Genomic DNA, 15,867 nt, shown 5'->3' on the forward strand with positions numbered 1-15,867 from the left:
AATGCTACTGCCTGAGACACTTCTCAGCTGTGCAAAGCAGCCTCATTGTGCAGGCTCTCAGCTTGGCACTTTTTCCTCTATCACATAAATCTCCTCAAACAACTTAATGGTACACTTTTGCAAAGCAGCCAGGGAAGTTTCTCCTCTTTTTTTATCTTTGCTCACTAAGAGTGGCTCAAGAATCTGGAGATTTAGTGTTATGGACTCTCCTACAAACAGTAGTGTCAAATGTCCTGTTTGCTACGCGCACGGCCACAACCACCACAAAGACACTGCAAAATTTACAGCGAGTCTGTAGAGGGATGGAGAATAACTCATTCAAATTTAGGCTGGCTAAGACCAATGTGGCTGGTGGGAGTAGGAAAGCTTTGAAGAGCTGGTGAGATATTGACTTTGTTTTTATTCAAACTGATCCTCACAATTCCAAATTCTCAAGGTGATGTAAAGTCTCAAGATTTTTTCAATTTATAGCTACGCAAAAAAGCAATAACAGTGGCAAGTTCCTTCTTGTGTCTTCCATGCACTAAGAATCTCCCTGATCATAATCTGGCCTCAGTGATGCACATATTCCTTACCTCCACTGTCTGGGTCTCCCCAATAGTGTGTCCCTATTTACGGCCAATTTCTGGTATTTGAAAGGAAAGGGGGAAAAAACCCAAAGACCAGACAAACAACCTCACTCTCAGAATGTATCTGTCTGACCTGTGTGTGTGTGCGTGTGTGCGCGGGGAAGTTTTTTTCCTCATGGTCCTAGCAGTTATTAAGTGGCCCCAGTCCTCAAGTATGAGGTTTGAATGTAATCATTGTTTTACAGCAGAGGCGTAAATATCCAGGGCACACTGAGGGCAATGCATGAAGCCATATACTCTTTAGGGAGAAATCATAAGGTCACAGAATCGAACTGAAATAGTCTATTCTGTTCTATTCTATGGAGTGCCTATAAAATGCCAAGGCAAGAAAGGACAACCACATCCGCCTAATCAACATCTTTCACTCTGTAGTCCATTCTTTTTGGCACAGACTGTATTATTATTCCCCCAAAATATTAAAGCATATTAAAAAATACGCCCACAGCCAGCAACACAAATGGGAGAAGCTGGAGAGCATCCCTCACCCAAAGCAGGCCTGAGCTTCGTGACGGCAGTGCAGGTATGGGAGCAGCATTGATCTGAAGATGGAATTGAACCTGAATCTTCCACTCTTTTGGGGAGTAATCTGGCCACTGCGTTTTTACATGAGAAGTGGTAGTAGTGGTGATGATGTCACCATTTTAAAGGACAAAAGAGCTCATTTCTTTGAAGAAATGGATGCAGGGACCTGCCTTCTTCAGTGAATACAATATATAGATTCCAAGATATTAAAAATATGTGTAATATACATAATATATACCACATACATAGTAGAGTATATACAGAATATAAACAATATAGTGTGTATATAGATTTTCTATATAGAACGTATAGATTACAGGTAGATTGAAATGCCGACCTGCCCACAGCTGCTCGCACTCCAGAAAGAGGCATGTCTGACAAGTCCTTTCAAAGCGCTTCCCAAGGACTAGCAGCTCCTCCGAGCAGCCTTACCCCCCTCCACGTCCTGCTGGGGGGCCCGGGCTTCGCCCAGGGCGCAGGGCACCAGAACCAGGCGTCAGGACAGGGGCTGCCGCCCGCTCTCCACAGCAGGGGCCCAGGCTTGTCTCTCACGATGCCCTTTATTAAGGCTAACGGAGAAAACACAAATTCGAAAGGAGAGATGACCGCAACGCGCCGGCGGGGCGAGGGGCTCCCTCAGGCCCCGCGATGGCGCGAAGGCAAAGCCCCGGCCGGGCGAACCCCCTCCCCTCAGGCCGCCGGGGCCGGCCGTGCTGCGGAGGTGCCGCGCAGGGTCCCCGGGCGGGCGGGCGCACTGTCCCCAGCGGAGGCGGGGCCCCGGCGGGCCCCCCCTCTCCCCTCAGCCGCCGGCTGAGCCTTAACAGGTAACGGAGGAGGCGCGACCGCCGCGGGGTCGGGCGGGATCTGCTTCCTGGGTTTCCTTTCGCTTCGGCGGGCACCGCCGCGCCGTGAGGGGCCGGGCCGGGCGCACCTGGGCCGGGCCGGGCTGGGCCGGGCCGGGCCCGCCCTCCTGCCGCGCCCTTCCCGCCCCGCCGGGCGCCCGTGTCCGCTGAGGCCGTCTCCGCCCCCGCCCGCAGGAGCCGCGGCAGGGCGATGGTGCTGGTGTGCGGCGGGGCGGGCGGCCGCCTGCTGCGGATGGCGGGGGCCGGCCGGTGGCCGCTTCTCCTCAGCGTCGCCCGGGGCCGCAGCTGCCAGGCGGGGGGTACCTCGGCCACCCACGGCAGGGCCCTGGCCGTCAAGAAGCGAGGCTACGACATCACCAGGAACCCCCACCTCAACAAGGTCGGTGCCGCTGGGGATTTGTTTGTTTTCCAGGGGCGTGAGCGGCCTGGGTGAGAGGGAGGGGAGAGGGGCTCGGTGGCGGCTGGTGGGGTGGATGGGAGGTGGGGGAAGGTGCTGGGCGTGGATCGCAGGGGTCCCAGCTTGTAAGTATTTTGGCAGCGTTGCCTGTGTCTGACCCCAGCGTGCAGCCCCGCTCTGAAAAGGGGGTGAAGTGCTGGGGGGAGATGGGGGAGCGGCCGCACGTTGACCCAAACAGAGCATGGGGCGAGTTTTGTAAGGGGCCTGCTGGCTCGGCATCGGCAGCCTCCTTCAGAGCCAGTCACTTGGCTTTCCTTCATCCGCTGCGGCTGCCATGGTGGTGGCACTGGAAGAACCTGTGTAGGGCAGAAGTGCCTTTGGCAAGAAGCTGAAGCCATTTGCCTGAAATCACAAACAAACACGGCAGGAGAAAGCATGGCCTCTCCTAAAAATCCAATACCAAAACCTGAGGTATTTTGTTATATGGTTGTTATTATGCATGTAGGAGTGGAACTGATCGTTTACACCTTCATGTTAAAACAAGCGTGTGTGGTTGTTCTTGTTGCAAAGCTTCCTTTTATAGTATATCCATAGCAATGTGCTTTCTGGTACCTAAACAGCATGTTTTGCCAAGATTAAGTTGTATTCATTCCCAATGTTGAGCAAACCTCAACATTTAAAAAATATAAAAGAAAAGCTTTAGGAGAAAGGTATTCAGCAAAGTCTGCAAGGTGTGTAAAATGGGACCCCATAATTTAGCCCCACACTACTTTTCTATCCCTTTCCATAATTTGAAAGGAAAAAAGAATAAAATCGGGATGCAAATTTTGGGATCAAATATGTCAGATTCAAGAATGCTGGGTTTCCGCTTCTTGTATTCATATTACTAACTAAAAATATGTTAATTACCTTAAAAATAAGCAGATATTAAACATGATACTGATAGTTGATGGGGCTGTGACTATCATCTGCTTGTTATGTAGTTATCCAATATATGAGCCTCCTGTGTTGTCTTCTGGACTTGGAGACTCTTTGGATCACAACTTTTACTTTGTGTAGTACGCGTTGCGCTGGGCTTGCATCTCCTGCTACCGTTTCAGCATCCGTAGAGGTGCACCCCTAAGGACCAAGGCACACTATGACACAGGATGTTACTAATATGCAACAACTTTGTAGGCAATCTGGTTTGAATTGTTATATGGTGAATGTCTGAAAGACTGAAGAGAAGAGCAATTGCCAACTATCTCATAAGCAACAGTAATTCACCAGCGTTAAGTGGTTTTGATGGGTTTTTCTTCAGTATCTGGCTTGTTCTCTTGAGTGTTCAATGATAGTTATAGAGAGTGACATAGCTAATGTTTCTAGTAGTCTTACATAAAATCAAGCTGAAAAATTAATACTTTGACCTTTGCTCAGTGTAATGCGATAATAACACACAAATAGTTGAATCTATCCCATGTTTTAAATTGATCTGACTACCACAGAAGTAGATTTTTGAATGTCCCATTTGGTGATTTTCAGAACTGAGGCTTTTCTAAACTGTTTTCTCCCCTTTCAGCGAAAGAAAGTATTTATCTTTAAGTCTAAATGAAATGTTAGTCCATGTGGAGAGAAGGGAAGAAAACTGCTTCTGTGAGAGGTAAAATATATTCTAGTGTGCCATGTTTAATTGGCCATGAGAAATCTCCCAGCTGGTCTCCAGCCTGGTTGTTTGCTGTTTATGTTGTTATGTTCCTCTGTCAGTACGGACCTTACAATCATTGATACAGTCATCTGCGGAACATCCAAGTGAGGACAGAAATGGCTGACATAGGTGGTAAGAGATAAGGACTGCCTGTTTATGCACCTAGGTAACTAGTAACTAGTCATTAGTAAATGCTCAGGCCCTCTTTCCAAGCTTTTCTAAACAGGCTTCTATTTTTCTGTAGCTCTTAAGTTTTTTGTAGTATCTAAGGAATTAACTGTGTTCAGCTGAAATGGGATATTTTAGACAATTCATATGTTGTCAACGTATGATTGATGTCCCTTTGGTCTGCTATGCTGCAGGGGTGTAGGTCAAAATTAGGGATCTCAATAGGTTTTCAGCTGTTATACTGTCATCACAAAGCAATTACTGTCTACCCATTTGGTAGGTAAATGCAGGCATGGGGTCATTGCCATTTTTCTACAGTAGATCTTACTTTAATCTAAGCTGTCATCTGATCGAAGGCTGCTCTGCAGGGTATAGTCCTTACATCTCTCCAAGAACCTTCGAAAAAGTTTTTTAAGTGAGGGTTTGGACACCAAGTGTTTCGCTGCTTTATTCAAAGCCCTGGCTGTTTTATAGCTTTCGGGTGAAGTTTGAAGTGTCAGTCTAAAGCTATGAAGCGTGTGGTATTTATTCGACGAAGACTATGTCCCTCCAGCAGAATCACAGACAGATTTACAGTCTGAGGCTATTGATCCAAGTCTTTGCTTGCTTACTAGGTCAAAGCTGCTTTGTGGAAGCATTTCAGACTTAGAAGTCGCTGCTGCCAGGTCCTCTGTAATACCCTAAATATCAGCAAAAGCAGGTGCTAGATGTAAGAAATTTGCAGTTCTTTCTTTCCTTTCGTCATTACTATGTGAAGTTGGCTGGCTTTTCTGATGTAAAGGAATTAAATTTCTGAATGTTGACCAAGGGTGCCAATACTGTATTAAGCATAGATTGTAAATGAGTTACCTCCAGTTTTTAAATTATTTGACCAGTCAATGCATTTTGTATAAGAGCTTACTTGACTAGGCATTTTGGGCAAAATTTAGAGGAAAAAACTGTCTTGCAGTAAAGGCAAGACTGGGTTCCATCTCTGTGACTGGGTTTGGTTCTGTGACTGTGTGTGACATTGGGGAAGTCATGTGCCAGGTAATCTTGTAGGTTAAATCTTTGGACAGTAGGAGGAACTTGGAAGACAGAACCGGTTATGCTTCATCTATGCTGATGAGACTTTAAGTGCATTGTATTTTTTCTGTACTGTTCAGAAATGGTTCTTCCTTCTGTTTGCAAGTATTACAGCCCTTGTCTTATCTAAGGGCAGGACTCGGGAAATTTCCATTCGTCTGAGGGGTACTTGCGGTCTTAAACGGCAATAGCAGTTGTTCTCAGTTGACAGAACAGTCTCAGAAATAACAGGAAGATGAGGAAGAGCTTGTCACATGTTTTCATGAAGTGCCTCATGAAGTAGTTCTTCTTTTCCTGCTTTTGAATGCTGCAGAATTGGAAAACCTAAAAATGTTAACAATGTCAGATAACCACAGAGAACCGGTAAGAGCGTTCTGTGGCGATCCAAGTGCAAGCTGGATTCCAGGAGGATTTGTTAGAAGCTTTGGCCATGTGTAAGTAAGTGACTTGCTGACAGGGCAGCAGCAGTGCTGGACTTGCTGAGAAACAAGTCTGTTCTACTGTGGGGCCTCAGCCTTGTGAAAAGCTAATTCAGCACTTGGATCCTGGGAGGAAAGAAGGGGTACCTCTTACCCACTACCTTATTTATCAAAGTTACCTTGTGTTTGGTGTGGTCAAGGCCATGTTGTGTCCTCTCTCTGATGCTGCTGTCAGTTCTTACGATTTGTGCAATTCTATTCATCTCAGATGTGCTGTTCGTGATTCCCCAGTTCTTTCAGGGACTCCGTCAAATTCACGTGCCCTCTCTGTGTTTTAACAAACACAGACTGAGCTGGACAATTCCCAGTTTGACCATACACCTGTAGAGACTGAAAAATCTTGTCTTGTCCAAAATCGAGTGTAATTTTGTTTGTGACATCAGACTGCCTCTAGTTCTGCACTGTTCAATTGGAAAGTTGATGGCACTTCATGCGTTTTGCTGGAAGTCCTAATTTTGAGGTAAATCGTGCCTCTTTGGAGATCTGCCATCACAAACAGATGCAGAACTCGAGGTCACAATTTGTTTCCAGTGTGGCAGGATATCGCTGTATTTGAAGGGCTGAGATGCATAACAGATAATATGCTGAACTTTTCTGCAAGGTGCAATGTAGAGATGAGAATTTGGGGTCTTCTGTGTACATCTGGATAACACCCTGTACTCTCTTGATGTGCATGCATGCTCTCAATTTCTTTTCATGGAATGTGTCATAATGAATTATAAAAAAAAAAAAAACCAAACCAGCAAAACAAAATTACCAGTCTGGATCTGTAAGAGTGAAACTTTAGAGAATTGTTGTAGGTTTCTGCAGCGTTTTTGCAATGTACTGCTGTACACATCATTAAAATGCAGAAAGTTTGTTTGTCCTTCAGCTTTGAGGGGATCGGAATTGAGCTGAGGGTTCTTTGAACATAGTGTCAGTAATTTGCCACTGCAGCTGAGAAGAGATGATACAGTCTTGCACATGTCTGTACTCTGCAACTGTGGTGAAACAGGCCTAAAATTAGCTGGATTTGTAAAATGATTGCATTTAAACAAAATTAGTAATGAGCACAAGAACAGTGCATCTGAAATGTCAGTTGGCAAGATCAAATTGAGGCAGGATTCTGTTTTCAAATTAGTAAATCTCCTCTCTAAATCCACAAGGTTTTATTCTTACAACTGGAGTTTCCTGTTGGCTAGCTTTAGGTCTGGATAGACACATAACTACTGAGGTGGGCACAGGGCTTTATGCGGCTGCATGACTCCCAGCATTTGTTAACTTACCATCTGTTCATGTTTTGCAAAGTAAGAATATGAGGTGGGCAGAGTTTGAAGGTTCCTCTCATATGTTTCAGGAGCCCATAGCTATTTGAGCAAGTCTTAGGGGACAAGTTTTAGACTGGACAAGTTCATTAAAAAAAAAAAAAAAAAGAAATTAAATCCACAGAGGGTTACTAAATACGCTAAAACCACACCTGGAAAGTCTCCAAACTGGAAATGATGAAAGGATGGGAGTATGCAGGGGAAGAGTATCCTATCTACCTGTGCTATTGACTCTTCTTAAGGTTTATGGCTGCTGCTGGAGACAGGATGCTTGTGTAGATGAACTGACCTGATAGGACTCTCGTGTTTCTAGGGATATCAAACCAGACACTTTTGTGGCCAAACCCTGCAGCACATGGGCCACTTCAGACCCAAGCCAAACCATAGCCGAGAGTGCTCTTTGTCAAATCATGCTCTAACTCTTCTAGAGTTGAAACGTGAGTGAGATGGAGCACCATGCAGCGTGATGAGCCTTCAATGCTATCCAGGGCAGAGAGGCTGTTTTCATGTTTTTACTTGTTCTTATTTCATCAGTCAAGCCTAGGTGTATCGCCATTTACTTCAGTGGAAGCAAACTCAGAGGAGATGAGCTTTGGCCGAGTATTTTGGCAAATGTGGTGGTGTTCTGAAAATATGGTTGCTCAGTTAGATTTGTTTTGGCCTTCATCCTAGCATGTGGTTTCATTTTTGTTTGTTTGGTGTTAATGTCAAGCATATCTTTTTTTTTTGAGTCCAAAATATCTTTTGGCAATGGCATTTCCTAATGTTTTGGTACCAAAGAACTTGTCGTTATGGCATGGTCAGCAAACTAAGCCCAAACTAAATCTGTCAGTGCTTCGGGTATTGGCAGCAGCCTGCAAAAGTCCCTTTGCTTCCCCAGCTTGGATTCCAGTCCCTCTCCCTTATCATAGCCAAACCAGGAGGCCATCTGCCTTCCAGTCCCTCTGCATAATCTTTTGCCAATGCTGTTGCTTTCCCCTTTGGGACACCATTCATGCTTTGGGAGTAGAGCTCTTGTGGAAAAGCTTGGAAGTGCAGAGGAAGTCTGTTGCTGCCAAGGTGAGAGGGGTGCTGATGCACACCCTGCCTCTGTCTGGGTTGTACTAAGCCTGTAATATGTTGGTCCTTGTTTTGCCTTTAGCTCTTGTAAATGCATTGAGAGGTCTTGGAAGTATTGGTTCAGCAGCTTTTATAAGCACTGAGTTTGTGCTTGCCGTCACTATAAGATATTAATAAAAATAAATTGCGTTTTGACCAAAATACTTGTTTCTGTTTTCCGAACAGTTTATGTTATAAAAATACCTTTAAAATTGCCTTTAAGTTGTGGAAATTCATCAGGTTGGCAGCTGCCTATGTTGCTTTCTTTTTATCATGCCTTTTCTTTTAGGGAAGCCTGAGTCCCTACACCAGACAGGTTTTGGTAGGGCAGAGCCAAGACTGAATGTAGCTCTCGTTTCATAGAGTGGACGGAGTTTTTGGCAGTTGAATAAGAATTGCACTTAAGTAACACAAACTGTTTGATAAATAGTATGGAAAGTGATATTGTTGCAGTTATATGCATCTAGGGCTGAATGTTACAGCTTGTTCAGCATTCCTATTCATTGCATCTAGTGAAATGTGTGGCAAACAACCAGCTGATTACTTTGGAAGCAGTATGGATGTTGGCAAGAAGACGAAGCATATCATATGTGGGGCCGGTCCTGTAAACAGTCTTCACTGACCTCAGTAGGCTTCAAGCCTTGCCCCACGTAAGTAGCATGTCATATAATGTCACTGATGTTAGAAACTGTGCTGCTGTATGTTGAGATGAGTCATTGGTGCTCATCAGAATTAGTGATCATTTAACTGAAGCTGCTGAAAGGCAGTGCTAATTCACAAGATGAAATGAAGAGTAATATTTTGTGGCTTGGTTTTGATTTCAGCTGGATTTGTCATGCAGTAAGGTACCAACTAGAGATGGGCACCAGCAGCTTTGTAGTGCTGTGTGGCAGAGTTTGACCCCTGAATTTTTGCTTTTTGTGTGTCCTAGATCTGGCACTCGCTGAACAAAACTGGACCTCGAGCAAATTCCATTTGACTTGATTTTTGTATAAAGAGAATGTAAACTGAGTTCCTCTTTAGATTCTACAGCAGCCATGCCCAGAGGATCACTAGCTGCTGTTACTGGTATTCATTCAGAGCTAAGAAAGGAAAGGCAGGTCTTTAAGAAAGAGACAAACCAACCTAGCAATTTCTTAGGAACAAGAGATGGAAACTCTTCTGATTTGAAGCCTGATGGTAAGAGAAACTGAGCGCTCATGATCCTGAGGTTTGGGTCTCAATGCACAATGTCCCTCCTTCTAGGGGGAAAAGCCCCCCAGCTGATCGGACCGTGTGATCTGTTTACCTGAAAGACCCATGGACTAACACCAACTCTCTAATAGAGTCTTACTTTAGTAGAAGCAGCATGTGGATTTTAATTCCTCTATTACAAGGTGAGAGTTTTATATAAACACTGAGTGTCTTATATAAAAAAAATGCTGCTTTGCCCCAGTTTTCTCAGTGCAATATATTGAAATCGGTGAGTGGCAAAATTGTTAGGCTTACAGCGGACGTAGGTATGCAAGATCATCTTATAAACTTACAGGATGACCTCAGCTGTGTAGTTTGACCCTTAATCTTGTATCTCTAATCACCATATATCTAGTTTCTGTTCTGTTTTTTGTCTGCTGACGCAATCAAGTGCAGTATGCAGTTTCTTAAAATCAGCATAAATTCCATAGCTTGCATATGCTGTGGAAACAGAACACAATAATTACAAATGGTACTGTATTTTTTTCTTATTTAGAGCACAATAAATGGGATCCAACACAGTAAGAGGGAGTTTTTCAGTTTAATACACAGTAATAATCTTCTGACTGTACCCTATTTGTCCCTTCATACTCCCTTCCCCGCCCCCACAAATAATTCTTAGTTTTCATGGCATCTGCAGAACCCTACACATAATCATTTTTTTTTCTCTTTAATAAGGAAGTATACTGGAACAAAGCACACAGAGTCATCTTTCTATTCACTAGACATGTTTTGCTGAGGGACTTGTGCTCCAGCTGTATTCCACAGTTATGAATAAGGTGGACAGAGATGCGCCTTCTGCTCAGAAAGAATCAGGCTCCATAAATTTGTTTATCTGAGAGCCCGCTTTGATCCTACTGTAAGTGATGGCTAGTTCCTGTGAGGTGGGGAGAACCAGGATTTAACCTACAAACTGCACTCTATTGATACCCCTTGCTCAAGGGGGAAGTTATGAGTGCTTATAATATTTAGGCTCCTCGGGGCTTTGGGATAGTTTTCTATTTCTGACTTGCTGTAAGTTATGCTGATTACCTTCCTGCCCCTGCAACTTGCCTGGCTGATGGGAGGTACTGTGCAAACATCTGCTTTTGGGCAGCTCTCCTGTGGTTTCAGTGTTTTACTCATTCTTCACTTCAAAGAGTACCACTGCCAGCGCATGCCCCTGTGCAGGCAGCACACGGGCATTTCTAGCACCGAGCCCCTTGCAGAGTTAGGACCTGGAGTTTGATAGTGGAGCTGCCAATGCATGTGCCTGCTGTAGTTGAAAACTGGATGCTGCCCTGAATGGGAGAAGCCTTGCTTGTACCTGTCTCTGATTAAATGCCATGCAGGAGTATAGATTGTCCTGTTTTGTTGTTTTGTTTTTTACCAAGGGAGCAGGGAGCTAAGAGGTAAATGGTTATTTTAATTATCCTTAGGGTTCTGGATCCAGAAATATTCTTACACTGGCAAAACCTAGGAGACAAGTCAGGCTGAAAAAACAAAGTTTTTTTGCTTTATCTCTTGCTTTTCCTCTGACTTTTACTTGTTTTTCTGTCTTTTTCTCACTGACTTACCAGACCTGCTACCAAACCTTGAACAGCCTATTGTAGCTTTCACCCAAATAAATTCTTTTGGGACAGACTTAGCTTTAGAGCTGTTGCGAGCAGGTCAGACAGGCCTTGATGGTTGGGGGAGAATAAACACTGTGCTGTAATTCTCTTTCTTTCAATAGAAGGCTTAGCACAACAGCAAACTTGACTACTTTCAGCTTATAATGTGCTCTAGTAGAGATGATGAGCATGTTTTTAATTTTTAACCTCCTCTTTTGAGGCCCAAAGGTGACACTTGCTATCTGTCTCCCCAGACAACATGACATTTTGATAAATGACTTATGTATTGTTAGCTTAATACGATATCTTTCTTTTAAAAATGTTTTAAATGGCAAAGCTTTTTATAGTTCTGCAGCTGCCAAACACAAAGCTGAGACATAAACTGAGCAGACTATGGTTCTGACAAAGAAAATAACACCAACGCAAAAGTTTTCTGCATATCAACATTTTCTGCTTCCCTTCGCTTTGCAGCTCTCTGTTGCACATGTATCCTTTTTCAATGCATGGAACCGAAAGAGATTTTCAGTAAATTTTTGTATTGTATGTAAAAAAAGATGAGGTCCATGTCTCAGAGCAATTTTTTTCTGTGTGCCTAGCTTATAAAGTGATAGGTCTGTCTTGTAGTATGTCCATATGGAATAGCTCTGTTCTGCCTCGTAAAACATGTAGTTAGGGCTTTACTGTGTTTCTCAACATAAGAAGGAATTAGTTATTTCAAATACAGCAGTGCTATGTTCTCCTGGACAGGACATCTTGAACTTTAACTCTTTGGCTTGGCTAATAGATTTGTCACTTCCCCTAGTGGTTAAATTCCTTATGGAAACTATTAAACTCTGTTTAATCTTCATTTGAAGGGTTTGATGTTAAACCTGTAGGTAATTTTAGCTGTGATTATTTGCAAATGAGAGAATGGATTATATGTGCCAAATCCTGACATTTTTGGAAGTGTCCAGATTATTAAGAGTTTCTGTTGTCAGGATGGTCTAAGCATGTAAGCAGGGCAGGGGCTGGAGGGAGAGATAATGTGTCTTATTAGGCCAGCTGATTTAGGTGGGGGGAAAAGAATTAAAACCAGGGATTTGCATGTTCATAGCCCTTCTTCTAGCAACTCGGGTTTTTTTATTCCCAACTAGATCAGTTGGTCCAATAAACAAAAAAACAAACAAAAAACCCACCCCAAACCTCTCCCTGTTAGCAGTTTCCTACCTCACAGGGGATTAGATGTCTTCATGTTGCCATTTGTGTCTGTAGGTAATTGCTGGGATAAAACAACTACGTCTGTAAATCAGATCCCTTGATCACAATTATTGGAGGGACAAGGCCCTTCTCTCCCCTAATACTGTATAAAGGTTTCTAAATCTATCCATAAAATGAGCCAAATAACAAAGTTACTTGCTGAAGTGCTAAGTCTGAATCCTGTAGAAAAAAATAAATATAATCTAAAAATGTATCTTATCTCCAATAGATTTGGATTATTTTTTTTTAAAGACCCTCTTTAAAAACAAAAAACCTCTGGGAGAGCAAATCATTTGCGCTCGTGCGATGTGCACAAAGTCTGAATTCCAGCAGACACTCTTGTAGGCAAGAGAAAAAGGTTGTGCAATGGTTGCAGGAGCAATGAAAGACACTCATAGCTGTACTAGAATGGTTTAGCAGTTTAGGTGCTCTCTGGGGGAGAGATGCAGTTTGCGCAGAAGGATGTGAAAGCGTTTGAAGTGATGAGGACGTTGGGAAGAAGAGTTGGAAGCTCTTCTCTCTTCCCCCAGTGCCTAGCAGATGGCTTGGCTTGATGGGTGAAGGTGAAGGAAAGCAATGATAAATGTGACCATGCGCTCCAGGTAGGTGCATCTACAGAAAACTTTCCAAGCGTACGTTAATGCTGATCCTAACGCAGAATGCCTTGCGTTCTGCGGTGTCTGCTACTTTATACTCACTAGTGAATTTGCTTACATTGGCATCTTACAAGCTTGTCAAGTAAATCACATTCAAATGCAAACTCAGTTGCTCAAAGGTAATAAAAGAATTTTTTTCCCTCCCAGGTTTGGAGGATTTTCAGTGCATGTACCACCGGGACTTGTTTCTCATTGCACACATGCAATAGATTCCTCTTAGGTTTGGTAAATTGCCCAGGTTGTCATGTGCAGCAGTATTTATTAGAAGGATACATGTTTGACATGCCTTTCTCTCTATTTGCTGATGCCAGCAGCTTTTACTGGCTTATGTCTAGGGGCAAAAAAAATGTTTGCAACAGCACAGAGGTCTCCCTTCGCATTGCTCTTTGGATTCTAAGAGGCAGTGTAGGCTTAAACCATTGGGAGGGTTTCCACTGGTTTCAATGAACTTTGCATCAAGCCTTTTTTGAATACAGGAACAAGCAACTGCACCATTCAAGATGTGAGATTATTTGATCCCGAAAGCATAAGATTAAAGATAGTATAGTGTGAAATTTTACCATCTTGCTCTGTTAATAGATAGTAATTAAAATGGAAGCATATGTGCAAATTTGTGCTTACAAAATCTCAAAGCAAAAATGGAATTTGCCAATATCATCAATTTCTACTGATACGGAATCACATGAAGGCTCCAGCTGCTTCCATAGTTGTGTGTCCCAAAAATCAAAAGTGCTTTTTAGTACCTCTTTATTTTAGCATTATCTGCCCAAGTTCATTGGTCTTCCTTATGAGCTTTGGAGCAACCAACGCAGTGAGGCCTTTCCAATGCCAAAAGCTGTCCTCTGGCCTGTAGGCAAGAAGAGCAGGACTTCTTCACAAGAGCTGCTGGAGGAAAAACTAGGTTACTAAGCAAGATGCCACAGAGAACTTGAAGCTGCCCTGGAGAGTTCTTGTAGTAGCTTAATAAAACTTACAGAAGTGCCTTTGAATTGTGACCTTCCAAATGTCCACTGGTCAAGGGTAACTGGGATTATGAAACCAGAATGAATGCATGACTGATGCTTGCTGAAACAGGGCCACTATCCCTAAGGGCAAGTAATTGTTTTGGATTTAACATGTTAACTGTATTTGAAGTTATACGATAACAAAGTCATTTCTCATAGAAAGAGAAGTGATGCAAAGGTGCTGGAAAGCAGCAGCGAGACTCTGGCTGCTGCTGGCAAATAGGTTTGGTATTGGCCACTTTTTAAAAGTTAATTGCATTTTAAAGATAAGCTTTAATGGATTTGGCAGTGAGAGTGCAACTGTAACCAGATCTTGCTGTTTTGTACAAGTGCCTTTCAGGTTTCTCTGCAAGGTCAAATGTCCTATTGACTGGCAGCTGGACTGCTTTGCTTGTAGGAATGTAACTGGTATTTGCAACTGATGGAGTTGCAAAATGAGTTTCCCACTGAAACCAAATATAAAAGTGTATGAGAGTCCAGCAGTTTCACTTCCTGCAAAACTGAAAACCCTTGTAGCATTTATTAGGATTTCCTGCAGGGAAAGAGGGATATTAATCTTGTTTGACTTATAGAATCATAATATTTGCACTGCAATTTATAACACAGAGCAGGAAGTTTTCAATTAGTATTTCCTGAGGAATAGTAAATTCAGTAAAGTGGATGCTTTTAACTTTTTACTTTTTGTCAGAGAATAAATAAAGCAGCTCACAGGACCTTAAATGTTCCACAGTGTTGGAGTAAGGAAGAAGAACAATGAATGAAGTTACAGACCTATGAGGAAGCAATGAACAGCTGAAACTGTTCCTGTGTCTTTCTCAATGTCTTTGCTTGGCATCGTCATAATTTAATCTCTGAACTGTAGTACTCTATCAAGTGTGCTTGTGGGAGTCGTAAACCTCAGTCTTGTTGATAAAATAGCCACTTGGTCAGATCACCCCTGGTTTTAATTTTCATACTGTTACAAAATTGCTCTCAAAGTCAGAGCTGATTGCACTGAACCCTGATTTGGGGCCCAACCCAAATTTCCTTGAAGTCTTGGGAGCCTCTTCCCTTTCAGATTCATAGTAATTCCATACTATGGGTCATGCTTTATGTCTCTTAGAGAGGCTTAAAACTTAATTTTGAGACAGCATCGCTTTTTCCTGTCCACGTAGAAGAATGTTGCTGGGAGAGGTGAGGCACTTGGGCTGAGGAGCCTCTAGTACGTGAGAGTTTCCAGGTCTGCAGTGTGCACGTATGCATGTGTCCATGGCAGTGAGACCACCTGGGTACCTGTTATTCTGTGCATTGCAGATACTCCCCATCTCCATTCTGGATGAGATGAGGCACTCCTGTCCCTTGAGTATAAGGAGAGGCCAGGGTGACCCATTCACCCACAGACACCTGCACTGTAAATGTCTAAAGCAGCTGAGATACATGCATGCTGTGAATGGGCACATACTGGATGGCTCGTGCTGGAGTTGCTACTCTCTTTGTCACTGATGTTTCAGGAACTCTAGCAAATAATTTCCCCTCTGTGCTTCAGCATGCCTGTCTCCTGCCCAAAGCATTGCTACACAGACCTCCTTTACACAGTGTTCTTTGAAGACTGACTTTGTCCACCTGTTTGTAGAACCTTGTAGGCAAAAAGATACCAAAGGACAAATAGTGCAACAGAATGAGCAACCAGTTCTTTTAAACCAGTTTCTTTGTACTCCCTATTTTTGCTCACTGCTATTTTCCTGGAGAGCGTCTCTTTTCTAAAAAGAGATGGAGAGAGGGGCAGAGATGAAAGATGAAAACAGGGAATAGAGAGGCAGGTACAGGAGCTCTGTCCCGTGGGATGAGGAGGAGGCTTTACTGAGCCTGAATTCTGTTGCCTCAGTACATGCTTTAATATTAAAGATAATCAAGTTATCTCTGAGGTTGAGGAATCTTTCCTGCCCTGTATGTTGTAT

The 15,867-nt window shown here is 43.3% G+C and overlaps 1 protein-coding gene across 2 annotated transcripts in view; it reads left to right on the forward strand.

Moving 5' to 3' along the window:
- The first annotated feature begins 1,983 nt into the window (after nt 1-1,983).
- Nucleotides 1,984-15,867, forward strand: part of ME3 (malic enzyme 3) — a 132,511-nt gene continuing 118,627 nt past the window's right edge. Inside the window, exon 1 of one of the 2 annotated variants that reach the window (XM_072850769.1) lies at nt 1,984-2,393. In XM_072850769.1, the coding sequence (XP_072706870.1) occupies nt 2,205-2,393 (189 nt within the window). In that variant the 5' untranslated portion in view covers nt 1,984-2,204. The remainder of the gene's footprint in view (nt 2,394-15,867) is intronic. The other variant, XM_072850768.1, reaches the window with a different exon arrangement.

Source organism: Ciconia boyciana, chromosome 1 (genome assembly GCF_034638445.1).
Source record: "Ciconia boyciana chromosome 1, ASM3463844v1, whole genome shotgun sequence".
NCBI classification, from domain to species: Eukaryota; Metazoa; Chordata; class Aves; order Ciconiiformes; family Ciconiidae; genus Ciconia; species Ciconia boyciana.